Source organism: Siphateles boraxobius, unplaced genomic scaffold (genome assembly GCF_051911475.1).
Source record: "Siphateles boraxobius isolate OS27281-9 unplaced genomic scaffold, OSU_SipBor_1 11, whole genome shotgun sequence".
NCBI lineage: Eukaryota > Metazoa > Chordata > Actinopteri > Cypriniformes > Leuciscidae > Siphateles > Siphateles boraxobius.
In genome coordinates, this window is record NW_027508711.1 from 6,667,736 (window position 1) to 6,681,112 (window position 13,377).

At 39.2% G+C, this 13,377-nt stretch overlaps 1 protein-coding gene across 2 annotated transcripts in view; it reads right to left on the minus strand.

Annotated features, from left to right (window-relative positions):
* Positions 1-13,377, minus strand: part of col23a1b (collagen type XXIII alpha 1 chain b) — a 108,661-nt gene that overhangs the window by 17,719 nt on the left and 77,565 nt on the right. Inside the window, exons 4-10 of one of the 2 annotated variants that reach the window (XM_077195164.1) lie at positions 13,133-13,159; positions 11,327-11,353; positions 11,132-11,158; positions 4,733-4,759; positions 4,541-4,567; positions 2,656-2,715; positions 1,739-1,846 (exon numbers count right to left, since the gene is read on the minus strand). In XM_077195164.1, the coding sequence (XP_077051279.1) occupies positions 1,739-1,846; positions 2,656-2,715; positions 4,541-4,567; positions 4,733-4,759; positions 11,132-11,158; positions 11,327-11,341 (264 nt within the window). In that variant the 5' untranslated portion in view covers positions 11,342-11,353; positions 13,133-13,159. The remainder of the gene's footprint in view (positions 1-1,738; positions 1,847-2,655; positions 2,716-4,540; positions 4,568-4,732; positions 4,760-11,131; positions 11,159-11,326; positions 11,354-13,132; positions 13,160-13,377) is intronic. The other variant, XM_077195172.1, reaches the window with a different exon arrangement.

Sequence of the window (13,377 nt, forward strand, 5' to 3'; positions counted from 1 at the left end):
TTTTTTACTGGTGTGTTGCCAGTTGGGGAATCGAAAGTGGACATTTGAGACGGTATGGAAAGCATGTATGTACGACGACGTTTTGGTAACGAGGTTTCTATGGGTTGCTTCAACTGAGCGCGTACTAATCTGTATGTTTTACATAGTTTAAAGTCTATCCGCATTCTCCGCCGCTGAGTTTATCGGGGTATTTTTTTGAATATGTATTTTGGTTCCAGTTCATTTACTGTGATTATTGAATATACATTTATTTCACTTAACTATTACTACAGTTGAGCTCTACAGCCGAATTTATTTGTTTATTGTGTTCTTTAATTTGAGTTTGTTTATGCTTTGTTTTTTTTTGTTATTTGTGATCTTGATTTGTGCAGACCCGGGTGGGACCGAGTAGTTGGTTCCTTCCTGGAACTGCATTTAAGTTATATTTTGTATTGTCAAATGATTGTTTTGCCCATACATAACTCTGCTCCATTTATAAGTCTCTCTCTCTTGTTGTCGGGTCTGGGCACCGGGGGCAGACGAGTGACCTTCTTTGGGTGGTGGCATCCTTCACTGTGTGTCGTGCTCTTCACTGACATTAGTCGGTGTGTGTGCTAGTGTGTGTGCGCTGTGATTTTAGTGATTTTCATTATTTAAGGGTGACTATTCTATCTGAGACTACCCTGTTGGTAAGCCCCGGGTCCTTTGCCAGTGATAATTGAACCTGCTAATGAGAGGAGTGTGGCTGCCTGTCAATGCCTGTTTTTATAACTGTCAATAAAATATTTTTGTACGATTACCTATGTCTCTGGCTCAAATGGTGATTTGAACCTGTGCGTGCCTTTAGAGGGTGTGTTTAATTCCGTGGGTGAAATTCCCAAGGTGGCGTAGTCGGAAAGTAATATAAACTTGAGTTTGCTGAGCACGTGTATAATTAGTGCTCTGCCCCAACCTATAACTCTCGCTTTGCCACATAAAGTTAGAAAAGTGAAATCATAATCAACCACCCCAAGTTTTTTAAAACATACTCGGAGAGTGTGATGTCATATTGTGACAGTAGCAGTGTGCATAGAAAGAACTTATCCGCTCTTCTCCTGAGCGCAAGTCCACCTTTGGTGTTTTGTAAGCAGTCAGGCTTTTTGTTAATTTTTTTTATTCCATATTGCTGTGCAGGCTGTTTTATTGTATGTGACAGTGTAAACAGTTTAATAACCCTTTTATTTAAAGGCTTATGTCCCGTACAACAGTCTATTGCATTATGATTGCGAGTAGTATCAATATTGTCAAAAAAGTGCAGTCAAATGTCCCGGTGTGTATGCTGTTTAAATGAGGGTTTTCACGATACGGTACCACCCCTCGCCCCGCCCCGCCCCGCCCCTGATGATTTATGAAGATGGAACGTTAAACAACTGCTATTCTGTATTCTAAAAACAAGCATCAATATTAATATTGCTCAAATCTGTTGTAAAATATTTTAATAAACCCCAGGTCCTGTACTACACAATTTGTTCATATTTCAAACCAAGTCACTTTGATTTGGGATAATCTGCCAAGAACGCAAGTGTAGAAGGAAATGCAGTGTGTCTGAACCCGACACTGAGCACAGGGTTCAGCTCAGTGAGAAGCTGCACCTGGTCTTCTGAGCAGGGGTTGTCAGCACAGTTTGACTCGTATATGAGACGCAACAGCTGTAGAATGAGTGAGCTCAGTAAAGACACAGGCACAAGAGACCATATGAGATAGAAAGCAAGTGTCTCACCGGCTCTCCTGGGTGGCCCTGTGGCCCATCTTTGCCTGTGTTTCCTGGAGGCCCTCTGGGACCAGGTGTTCCTGGAGGTCCTGGGGGACCAGCCTGACCTTGATCACCCTGCAGAAAGAGAGACAGAACAAGTATTTTTGAATATTGTCTTTGAAAAGAGTTTCATTGTTGCTTCTTATCTCCGTAGTCTTGAGGTTACTCAAATAGGTCATTTACTTTGCCTGCAGACTAATTATGTTTCATGTTTCATGCCGAAAGATTAGTTTCGGTATTCAGATGCAGCATGTAAAATGCTTCAAAGCTTCAAAGAGCTATCTATGAAGAAATGTCTTTTGTTCCCCACAAAAATTGTCTCGTTTGACATACTAAAATAATGCAAAAAACTATTTTGGCTTGATTATTTGCTTTGGTCTAGCAAACATGTTTTCGTCACTATTGTCAATAAATACAATTACTCTCTGTTTGAAATTCAAAGCAGGAATGCAAAACAACATTGTAAACTGCCAGATTTGCTAATTGAGGACAAGGACACAGAAGAAATGGAGAAAATGAGAAAAGCATCAAGGCATGCACAAGTCTGACTCTACCTTTAGAAGGCGCCTGTGAAAAGTGTGATGGTCAGCTGTAGCCAAGAGAAAGCCATGCTCATAGCGATGGAAGACCATCTGACAGCAGAGGACGGATAATGAGAAAGATGGACAGAGTGCATAAGAAACAAAGCAGGGATGCCAGTAATCACAGCTGGAGAAACAGACATTCAGCCTGCGCAGTCTTCTCTCAGCATAAGGGGTTGTGGGAACAAAGGAGAAGTGGAAAAAATAGTGAAATAGAGTAAGGTATGAAGACACAGATGTTTGTGAACATAGATGGCCACATGTGTCAGGAGATGCAGGGATGATAGGCTGAGAGGGACAAACCTTAACCGTGAGAATCTGATTACTGAGCAGGCCTGCAGAGGCAGCGTAGGCCGGTGGTCCCTGGGAGGTCAGAGGTCATATAGAAGAAAACGAAGGCAGGAAATGACGTAAGGGGGAAAGAGGAGATGATTCGAAGAATGACACTGTTAGGATACATATAATGGGGGGTGATGACATCTCACATTGTAATTCTGAGCTTCAACTTGAAATTGAATCCTGTGAAAGTTATTCGGGCTATTCTTCTGTTTTAAGAAACCAAGCCCATACACGTTCTGGATATGATTAACTTTCAATGGGTGCAGATGGTGATGAGGTTTATGTTTAGAGTTGCTGTTAGATAGATCTGCAATGCCTTCATGAAGAAAGGCTACTTTTTCCCTGGAGAAACATTTCATGATTTTCCTTTCTCACAGATTGTCAAGGTACGTACTCTGCAGGAACTGTACTGAAATGGTGTCGAGAACAACCATAGTAAGCACCTCCCGTGGACAGGTGTTGAAAATTAGCATGTGTGCTAAAACACCCAAGTAAATGCATATGGTTCCTCCAATGTCATTGTAATGTCCATGTCAAATAAAAAATAATAAAATAAAACAGGTACTTGCCCATGCACAACTTGCCGCCGTGATGCTAAGTTGATTTTCATGGTTTCTGAGATATTACTATGCAGTTTCTAAGTAGTGTATGGTTTTTTGCTTGGGGGTTCTGAGTTTTTTCTATGTTGTTTTTAGAGATTTTCTGGATGGCCTTCAAACTTCAAGACTTCTCAGACTTTTGACCAGAACTTTCAAATACGTCTTTGTCAAGTCAACATTCAAAGTTTCTCAGACTAACTTGGCTTTTAAAATTAAAATTAAATTAAAATGTGTTATGTGAATTTCTTTAAATTTCAATTAATTTCAATTATGCATCCTGTTAACAACCTCAATTCAAATTCAGGAACCGAACTGGAATTTAAACAGTATTCTTAGTTCAATTCTGAATGGTGCACATCACAACCCTACACAGGACTCTGCAGGACATTCTTCTCAGCTACCTCCGATGACACAAAGACTACTTTGTGAGTCTGATCTGCTTCTTCTGTGTCTGGGCATAGGGCAAAAGTCACAAGTCAAGAGTAAGCATAAGGTCAACTATCCACCTGCACTACAAACCCTAGTCCTGCCATCTGGAAGGAAACACGGCTTTAATCGACTTCCAGGTCAAGGGGCCATCGTCCCATGAGAGCTTTAATGGATTCCAAGGGGTCATACTCCTCCTGCTTAACTGGAGTTGAAAAAGCGCTAATTTGACTCTTACATCCACACAAAAAGAGGAACACGGCCCATGGGAGATGCTGTTTTCCTTTTCCTGACTGCTCATATCGCCACTTCAAATGATTTGGTAAAAAAAATTTACTGTCAGACTGTGATGGCATAAAGCCAAAACAATGTAGTGCATACAACACATGTTCTTAACATAAAGAAAGAGAGCAGCCATAGCACATGTTTCTAATTGTGCTGAATGGTCATGAGGTATGGTGGAAAAGAAGCACGGGGAGCCAAATGATTTAAATGATAGCTTGAGTAGATATAGATAGAGAAGTGGTACGATCTTCACTGACGGATTCCTGATTTGTCAAGGCTCACGTTTTCTCCCTGTGGATGAGGCGAAAACAGGCTTGGTGGAGGCATACGGATAGTGATTGATACCATATTGAGGTTGTAATATGAATTAGTTTAACAGATTAAGATCTAACTTCTATCAACATCAGAATGTAAGATAGCAACCAAGCCCTGCCATCTGAAAGGAAATGGCTTAAATTGACTTCCAGTTCAAGAGGCATCCTTAGATCAGTGTAAGACTTCTGAATAAACTGAGCAAAAAAATGAGATGTGACACTCACCCTGGGTCCCATGTCTCCCTGGTCACCCTGTGGAGAGAGCAACCCTTAGCAATTACTTATGAGTTTCTTTGTATCTCATTGGGTAACAGGCTCGAAATGATTCAGTTAGAGGAATATTATCATTGTTATCCTTTGATGGCTCCAATAAATTGTACATTTATCATGCTGGAATGTGTTGTGGGGTGAGTATACCTTATCTCCTTTTGGTCCTGGCATTCCCTGGCAAAAGAAAAGAAAGATTCAAAGTGACAGATTAGAAATTGTTCTCAACAACGCAGGATATTTCCATTGCAAACCACAAGTCACACCACTTACACCTTCAAAAATGACTGGCAGATGTTTTAGAGGTTGAATCTGAGTGTTTGAATGAACTATTGGCTAAATGAAAAACAATAATTTATCACGAAATATGAAGAGAGGGATTTAGAAGAGTGAAGATAAAACAATGTGATGACATTCCATTCTTGATGACAGCAAATAATTCTGCATATAATTTTACATAAGAGCTTTTATTTCATGAGTGGGCGGCTGGTTTGAGGGAATGGATGATATTAATCTGGTTTTATTCTGCTCAGCGGTCCATGCAGCAAACTTTGCTTAAGACCACAAAAACAACAAGACACATTCTGATTATCACAGTTTTATCATGCTCTGTGGTGTCGTGTTCACTATGGCTTTTCAAGTGCTGTAATTTCGTGCTCTGTTTCATAATAGCTTCTTCTCAGAAGTCAGTGTTGTGTTGTCTTGGTATTGCTCAAAGTATGTTAAAAATGAGATTCTTGTCCTAAGTGCACGTAATGTTAACTTGAGCTCAAAACATGAATTTGTAGACAGTTACAAAATGGTACAGCAGTAATCTTGGTAGAGTTTTTGGCACCTATGATCTTTTTAAAGCGGACTGGAGTTTTATCATTATATGCCAGGATATGCTGTAAAATATGGACTGGATTGGAGGTTGTTAATGTTGGACCCAACAATGATGGCACTTAATAATTCCCTTGATTTCATCCTCTGATGCTATGATTGTGATGGAGAAGCTACATTAGAGGATTCTGACTTCACACATGGAGAACATTTACATAAGGTTGAGACATACATCTCTCCTGTTATGTAAAGTGGTTTATGCAGACCCTCTTCTTAATGTGCCTCTTCTTAACGCGCCCCTCTTTTCTTTAATCTCCAATGGTCCTTCAAGTAAACACTCGACTAAAGTGCCCTTCTGCTTTTAGCAAGAAAACATCCATCCTCTTGAGTGTTCTTTTTAAACCAGTGACTCTAAACTTGGACGTAAAAGGCGAAAGCTGTTGGTGTTTCACTGATGTGCTTCACCCAACTTGTGAGCAGTTCTGAGCAATTAATCGCTCCAATGTTTACCCGTCGAATGGGTTTTAAAAGAGGCATTTGGCCACTTCATTTCTCCAACAACATTAACACTGAGGCCCTGCCTGGCCTCTCCATGTAAACACATATATGAGTATAAGAGGAGAAAACTGGGTATGATTGCACTAGCAATTCGTAAAGTCAATTAAATTTGTTAAGTAAAGACCACAAGTGGGTTCTCGGTAACTACTAGTTAGTTTGTAACTAATGCTGTACTTCATTTGGTTGTACCGAGCCAGAAAGAAAGTAGGTAAGTCCTCTGTAATGTGTAGTCAGAAATTTTACCTTTACTGTCCCTGATTTAAGCAGCCACTGATTTCCATTACACGAGAGTAGATGTTAAAACTTCATGCTGATTTGTACTTGGCTTTTGCCAAGATAAGCACCAACTAAGACGTAGGTTTCCAGTAACCTATGCTTCTCCATCCATTTACGCTTCTTTCCAAATGGTGATGTGAATCTCCTTCTGTCTGGTGTTAATAGCTGCAGTGTATTTGCACACACAACGTCAGCTGTCGAGCCCCACTGCCGTTGTTAAAGCAGGTCAGTGGCAACGGTTTTGTGTGGCATACTACCGTAAAACACAATATCTGTCCAAACACCAATCCTCATTCACGCAAAATACACAGGAACGTAATAACTGTAATTACTATGCAAACTATACAAATAAACCAACAGACTCATCAAATTTTCAAGAATTTTTCGAAACCGTAGCATGGCGTCCTGTACACAGCCAGCCAGACTCTTTCGGTCTCAACCACAGCCAGTTGCTGCTCCTCTCTGCTGCTTCAGATAAGTTCTTTACTGTGCGACGCAACTCTTGGCCACTGAATCCGACATCTCTGAGGAACCGGGTTGTGGAGTGTGCCACAAATCCTCGACAACCCACTTCCACTGGATAAACCCGGACTCTCCATCCTCGCTGTTCTGCTTCAGTGGCCAGCTGAGCATACCGCAGTTTCTTCCTCTCATATGCCTCATCTACAGCATCCTCCCATGGCACTGTTAACTCTATCAGTTGAACAATGCGTGCTGATCCAGACCACAAAACAATATCTGGTTGGAGGTTAGTGGTGGCAATCTCAGGTGGAAAAATAAGCCGTTGATCAAGATCAGCCAGCATTTTCCAGTCCCTAGCAGCTTCCAGTTGTCCTGAGCGAGAATTGGTTTTAACACCTTTTCTTGGTGGTTGCTCGCCTGGACGGGGGAATATTGTCTTCTGTGTGTAATGTTTTGCTAGAACAGGTGGCAACTTATTGGTCATGTTACGCTTGTCTTCCAATGCTAAAGCCAAACATCGGAGTACTTGGTCATGGCGCCAAGTAAACTGACCTTGGCTAAGAGCCACCTTACATCCTGTCAAAATGTGCCTTAATGTGGCAGGTGATGAACACAAAGGACAAGAGGGATCCTCTCCTACCCAGAGGTTTAGGTTCTGTGGTGATGGGAGAACATCATATGTTGACCTGATAAGGAAACTGATCCTACTCTCTTCCATTGACCAAAGGTCTTGCCAGCCCATCTTGCGTTGTTCCACACTCTCCCATCTCATCCATTCTCCCTGCTTGGCCTGTGAAATGGCCTTTATACACTTCATCCTCTCCTCCTGCTTTCGCACCTCGTTGACTACGAGCTTCCTCCTTTGAGCTGGGGCTGCCTTGTGCAGAACCAGGTTCTAAGCAGCCTTCAAATTTGTAAAGAGAAGTAGATTTGAAAAGCCACGCATTTCAGTTTATTTCGTTTTGGCTGGTATTTTTAGTAATGGTAATAAATTACATCTTTGAAATACAATATATAATCATGAAATACAATAATTAATGTGTTTAAATATGTATTTAAATTAATTTGTATTAGAAATTAGACTTGTGCTCAATACCAATTCACCCCTTGCCCCTACCCCTTGTTTTTGAGTGTACCCCATGGCCCTTAAAACAGAGTTACAAGGGCCAAGGGGTTGAAATATTCCCCTACGAAATGGAACAACCCTTCATGAACCCGATACGTCATCAGTCGTCGATGATCGCTCTGACGTTACGGAAGCGACGAGTTTTTACAGGATTTCGCCATGACAATGACTGACAATGAGCGCCGCTGCTCTTACCTCTGAGGAAACATGATTATTATAACGTTCCTTCCTCGAAATGTATTTTCTGTTTCAGGAAGGTAATTTATTATATAATTTCTTAATTTAAATGACTATATTATTATTATAAAAGTGCATGGTGATGTCATCTGGGGCTAAATTTAAATGTTTAACCATTTACGAAGCCATCTCGCCAGTGATTCGCAATGTATTCTAGGAACTTTCTCGTAGCCCTCCGTTCGGAGTGTGCCTCTGAAAAATCTCCATTTCGAGGGCTATGTAGCCCTACCCCTTAGCCCTACCCCTCTATCATAACAAGAATCAGGACACCCTACCCCTAGACGTGAACGTGCAAAACGGAGGGATAGGGCCAAGGGGTGAATTGGGATTGAGCCTTAGACTTTATTGTGATGGTCCCCTTTAGACATTCTGTTGACTATAAGAAACATTGACCTGTATGTCAGCTAACTCTCATTAGAGTATTAGTTAATTAATAGAGTTTTAGGGGTAGGGTTAGGGTTAATAGAATCACGGGTGAGGGTTTGTTAAATAAATTGACAGGTACTTGCAAAGTTACTTACAGTTACTTACAGACCTTCACAATGAAGTGTTAGCAGATATTAAGCAGACTGTTTACTAATACAATACATGAGAGTTAGTTGACATGTAGGTGCAACGTTACTTATAGTTAACACAATGTCTAAAGGGGACCATCAAAATAAATTGTTAACTTAATTTTAAGAACTTTTTCCAAAATTAATAAGTAATAAATACTAATACAACAAACCTGATAATGAAAATGTAAATATTTCATTAGGCTTTCATAAATTATTTTATAAGTGGGATTACATTTCAGAGTTTAATATTCAGTAGTGCACAAATCGTAAATTAGTACTCATTTGCGCCACAACTAGATTAAGTTTTACCTTACCAGTTGGCGCAACTGGCCCTTGGAGGAACCAGAGGAATGAGATCCGAATGATGCTTTCCAACATCACACTCTTATGAATGAGGTGATGGGCTGAAGTTTACGGGATGTACAAACCAGGTGGTGTGACTGGTTTGTACCAGATGCTGCTGCGTTAGGAATCTAATAGGGATGCACGATACCAGTATCGTATTGGGCCCGATACTGAGTTCATGTACTCATGCTCCGATACAACAGAGAGTATAATGGGGATCCCTCATTAAAAACATCCCTTTTTCACAGACATCACTGGAAAGTTTGTAGTTCAGTCGGATGTCAATGGCAAAAAAAGAAAAACGAGGCATGTAACTTATTATGAACGTTAACTGACGAGAGAGAGAGAAAGAGCCCTTCTGTTGAATGCTCTTGATTGCTGATCGTTCACTCAGCACGTGTTATTTGGATTACAACTAAATCGTATATGTAAGTAAAACATGAACTGTTAGCTGATTTATGTATAACGAGTGATTCCCTGCATTATTACAGGACGTGTGCAAGTCAAGAAGTTCCATGAACGCAAACATCCAAAGTGCGCGCCCCGAAAACCAGCTTCTCAGCACGCCAATACTGAATTGAATTGTCTTTCACGTCTCTTGCTTGTACTGACGAATTCATGTGAACGTAGACAGTATATTGAAATGGTGTCCGTGCGTTCGGTCTTAAAGGGGCAGCAGTCTAATATACCTGCTGCTGTGTTTTAATGTTAATCAAACAAAGGACAAATAAATTACTCACTGCTCTTGACTAAATATGCTACCTTTTGTAACTTTACAAAAAGATCCATCTATATTTAATGTATTCAGTAATGAATATGCAGTGTTTTTTCACATTTGATTGATTACTGTAGTTTTTGTTGTAGTATCAAAATTAGAATAAATAATTGATATTTCACTGGTGTCTAAACATTTGTAACACTAACCTAATCCTGAGAACTAAGCCCTGTTGGAGCTGCTCTAAATATGTACTGTACTATTTAATGAAAGATAAAATATGATAGAGCAATAGAATAAAGAGTGAAAGTAACAGAAACTCATACAATGCATTTTAGCAGGCTTAATTAAGCATGAAAATAACTGAAGGAAATAATTATTTGATGAACAAATTAAGCCAACTAATATGATTTATATTTAACATTAAAAAATTACAAATGCAGTGAAAATACAGGTATTGGTTATACAGTGTCGGTATCGGCGAGTACCAAAAATGAAAGTATCGTATCGGACTCGTTCTGGAAAAAGTGGCATCCCTAAAATCTAAGATGCATTGCACACTGGCAACCAATGTTTGGGGGTAGCGCATTATGGGTAACTTAAATTATGTAATCAGATTAACTTTTTCAAGTAACTAGTAAAGTAACAAAATATCTGAGTTACTTTTTCAAATAAGTAGCGCAAGTTACTTTGTTTTCCCATTTATAGACTGACACCTCTCCTCATGTTGAGTGAAATTGTGAGTAAGTGCAGAGGCGTTGTGTGAACATGATGGTTATTGTAGTTCTAGACTAAATGTAAGCAGGCATTTACTCATCTGATTTGCACAAAAACAGATTCAGTATTACTCAATAAAAACAGTGAAATGCAAACTCAGAGTATTACACAAACCTGCAATAATTACATGTTAAATGACAAAAATATACTTTATTTATTTAATCTCACTTATTTAACCAATGTCTTTGCTGCTGACCTTCGTTGATCCATTTCAACCATACTAATAAGCAAAAAAGACTTTCGGTAAACATCAAATTTGTGGGTTTTTTTGGTATTGTTGAAGTAAGCGTGTTGAACTTTCTTCTCCTGCATCCTATTTTTTTTCTTTTTAAACTGCGACCTCTACTGTACAGGTGTGAATTTGCATTTATTTCAGTCTGAGGCTCATTCATTTCACATTTGGTGTGAAAGGGCATTTACATTTGCCAAAAATAGATTTTTTTTGTTGTTCTTAAAAAACAAGCAAGCCCAGCCCAGGTGAGAAAAAATTCAATGCTAAAGTAATGTAACGCATTACTTTCCATAAAAAGTAACTAAATAACACAATTAGTTAGTTTTTTGGGGAGTAATACAATATTGTAATGCATTACTTTTAAAAAGTAACTTTCCACAACACTGCTGGCAACACACAATAATTCAATCACTTTTTAGACTGAAATGATAAAGAACCTAACCTGACTGCCTTTTTGTCCTGGAGGTCCCTATAAGGAGAGCGAAGTTAATTTTCTGCAGTATAATGAGCAGTGTATGCAATACAGCAATAAATATACACCTCTACAAACAGTATAAGTGGAACTAAACCAATGATGTTAAAAACTGATCTGATGCAATATGATTCTGGTTGTACCCTGAGAGAAGATAGTACTTACAGGCTTGCCATCCATACCCAATGGACCCTTAAAGAGACAGAGAGAGAAAAGGACATTGAGTTATTACAGTTATTTCATGGCAATCATAAACTTGTGCATTAGATTTTAATTTTCTCTTTCGTTTATTTCTTCCATATTGTGCGTATATCCGAGTGAAATTCATGATCAAAAGGGGGCGGGGCGGGGGGCGGGAGGAGGTCTAGGGCAGGGACTTTGTTTTAACAAAGGCAGATCTTAATGTGAGTTTGCAAATGATTGTAAGAAAGGGGCGGAGTATAAGATGACTAAATGATTGGAGAAGTCCAGCAGAAATCACTGGAAGATTGAGTTTTGATATTTTGATTAACATTATAATTTGGAAAGGACAATGAAATAATTAGCAAAAATATGGCTTCTTAACTTTATCTTTGGTGGAGTCTTAACTACATATTATATAATAATTATTTGACCCCTGTTCTAATTGATTAGAGCCAGGAGAAGTTTAGTCCATCATCATCACTGGCTTCAGTAAGCTCAGACTAGAGGACGGGAGGTCGCTGTCCACGGCACTGGAGGTGCTGAAAGGGGTCTGTGCACAGAGCTCTTTGACCTGTGAAACATACTTAACTAAACAAAATATGAACACTTTCTGATTGAAGACCTTTAAAGCAAAAGGTCTTAATACATGTAAAACAAGCTTGGTAGCTCTAAATGCAATAGGTATTAAAAGAATGTGTCAACATTACTTTGTATACACACTGTAAAATTAGACCAAAAAAATATATATATCATGATAAACAGATTTCTGATAATTCTCTCCCTGTGTGTCTTTATTCAGACCAACACAGCCAGAAACCACAGACAATAGAGCTGTCTGTCTTGGTCTAATAGTGTGTGCTTGTGCTTTCAGAACGGACAAGTGACAAGAGAGCATGCAGTCGGTCAATTCGGCATGAGCAAAAAGAAACGGATGACTTGTGTGCTGATGGTTCTGAGTGCAGTTGGAAATCCGGTAAGGGCCACATGTGGTGCAGTCCTGCACACGGTTCAGTTTGGAGCAGCTCTCTTGTTATGCTTGGAGAGACTTCACACAGGGCTGTATTTCCCAGTTGATCTTTATGCGGAGCGGAGGCTGCCAACGCATGCAACTGATCGCATCTGGATTGCGATGGCCTGTCAGGGAGGCTTCACGCAACTAATGCCTCTTTTAAAAGCAAAACTATTGGAAAGAACAATAGTTCTCTGTTCTGTAAGATTTGTGTAGGCGTAGAGGTTAATAACTGCATTTGAGAATAACTATTGTTATATAATAATAACTTTATTCAAATAAGATTTGATGTGATTAAATTAGCTTATTTGATATTACTAAGTAAAATTCATTTTAAACTAATCTTTCTGAAGTTTGAGGTTCATGATTTAATAGGTAGGTTATACATATAGATGGATAGTAATACATTGTATATGCATACAATTCCATAGATCCTATTATATATACCATATGAAAACCTTTGTGAAAAAAATTATCTTGATGTGTTTTGCCCCATCTAACCCCAACAAAACCTGTTTTACTAAAAATGTAAGCCAAAGACAAGCTTCTTGGCATCAACAGGTTTATGCATGCAATGAATCAGATGATTAACTTCATTTGATGAATGTTATTGACCTTTAACCTAAAAAAAACGTGTTTGGATATTTTTTATGTCCAGCAGGTGGTGCACTACGACACTTAACACTGCCTATCAGCTGAGGTCTGAACGAGTCCTCAAATACTGTGTGTGGCTGTGGTTAGAGCAGATGTGATCAGTGTATGACCAGAGTGACAATTACCGGGTAGCCATCTCGTCCTGGAGTGCCCTGTTAGGATTTATTGAAGAAAAAACATTACAATTAAAACATTAAAAAAATATGAATGAATAATTTTTTTTTTTTTTAAATGTTCACATCCCAAACCCCCAAACATGCTACAAGTACAAAGTGCTCCATACTGCATTGTTGTCTTTAACAGTGTGTTTGCAATACATAAACACTACTTGTGTAACAAATAGCTCATAAGCTTGCATATTTACTCTCTC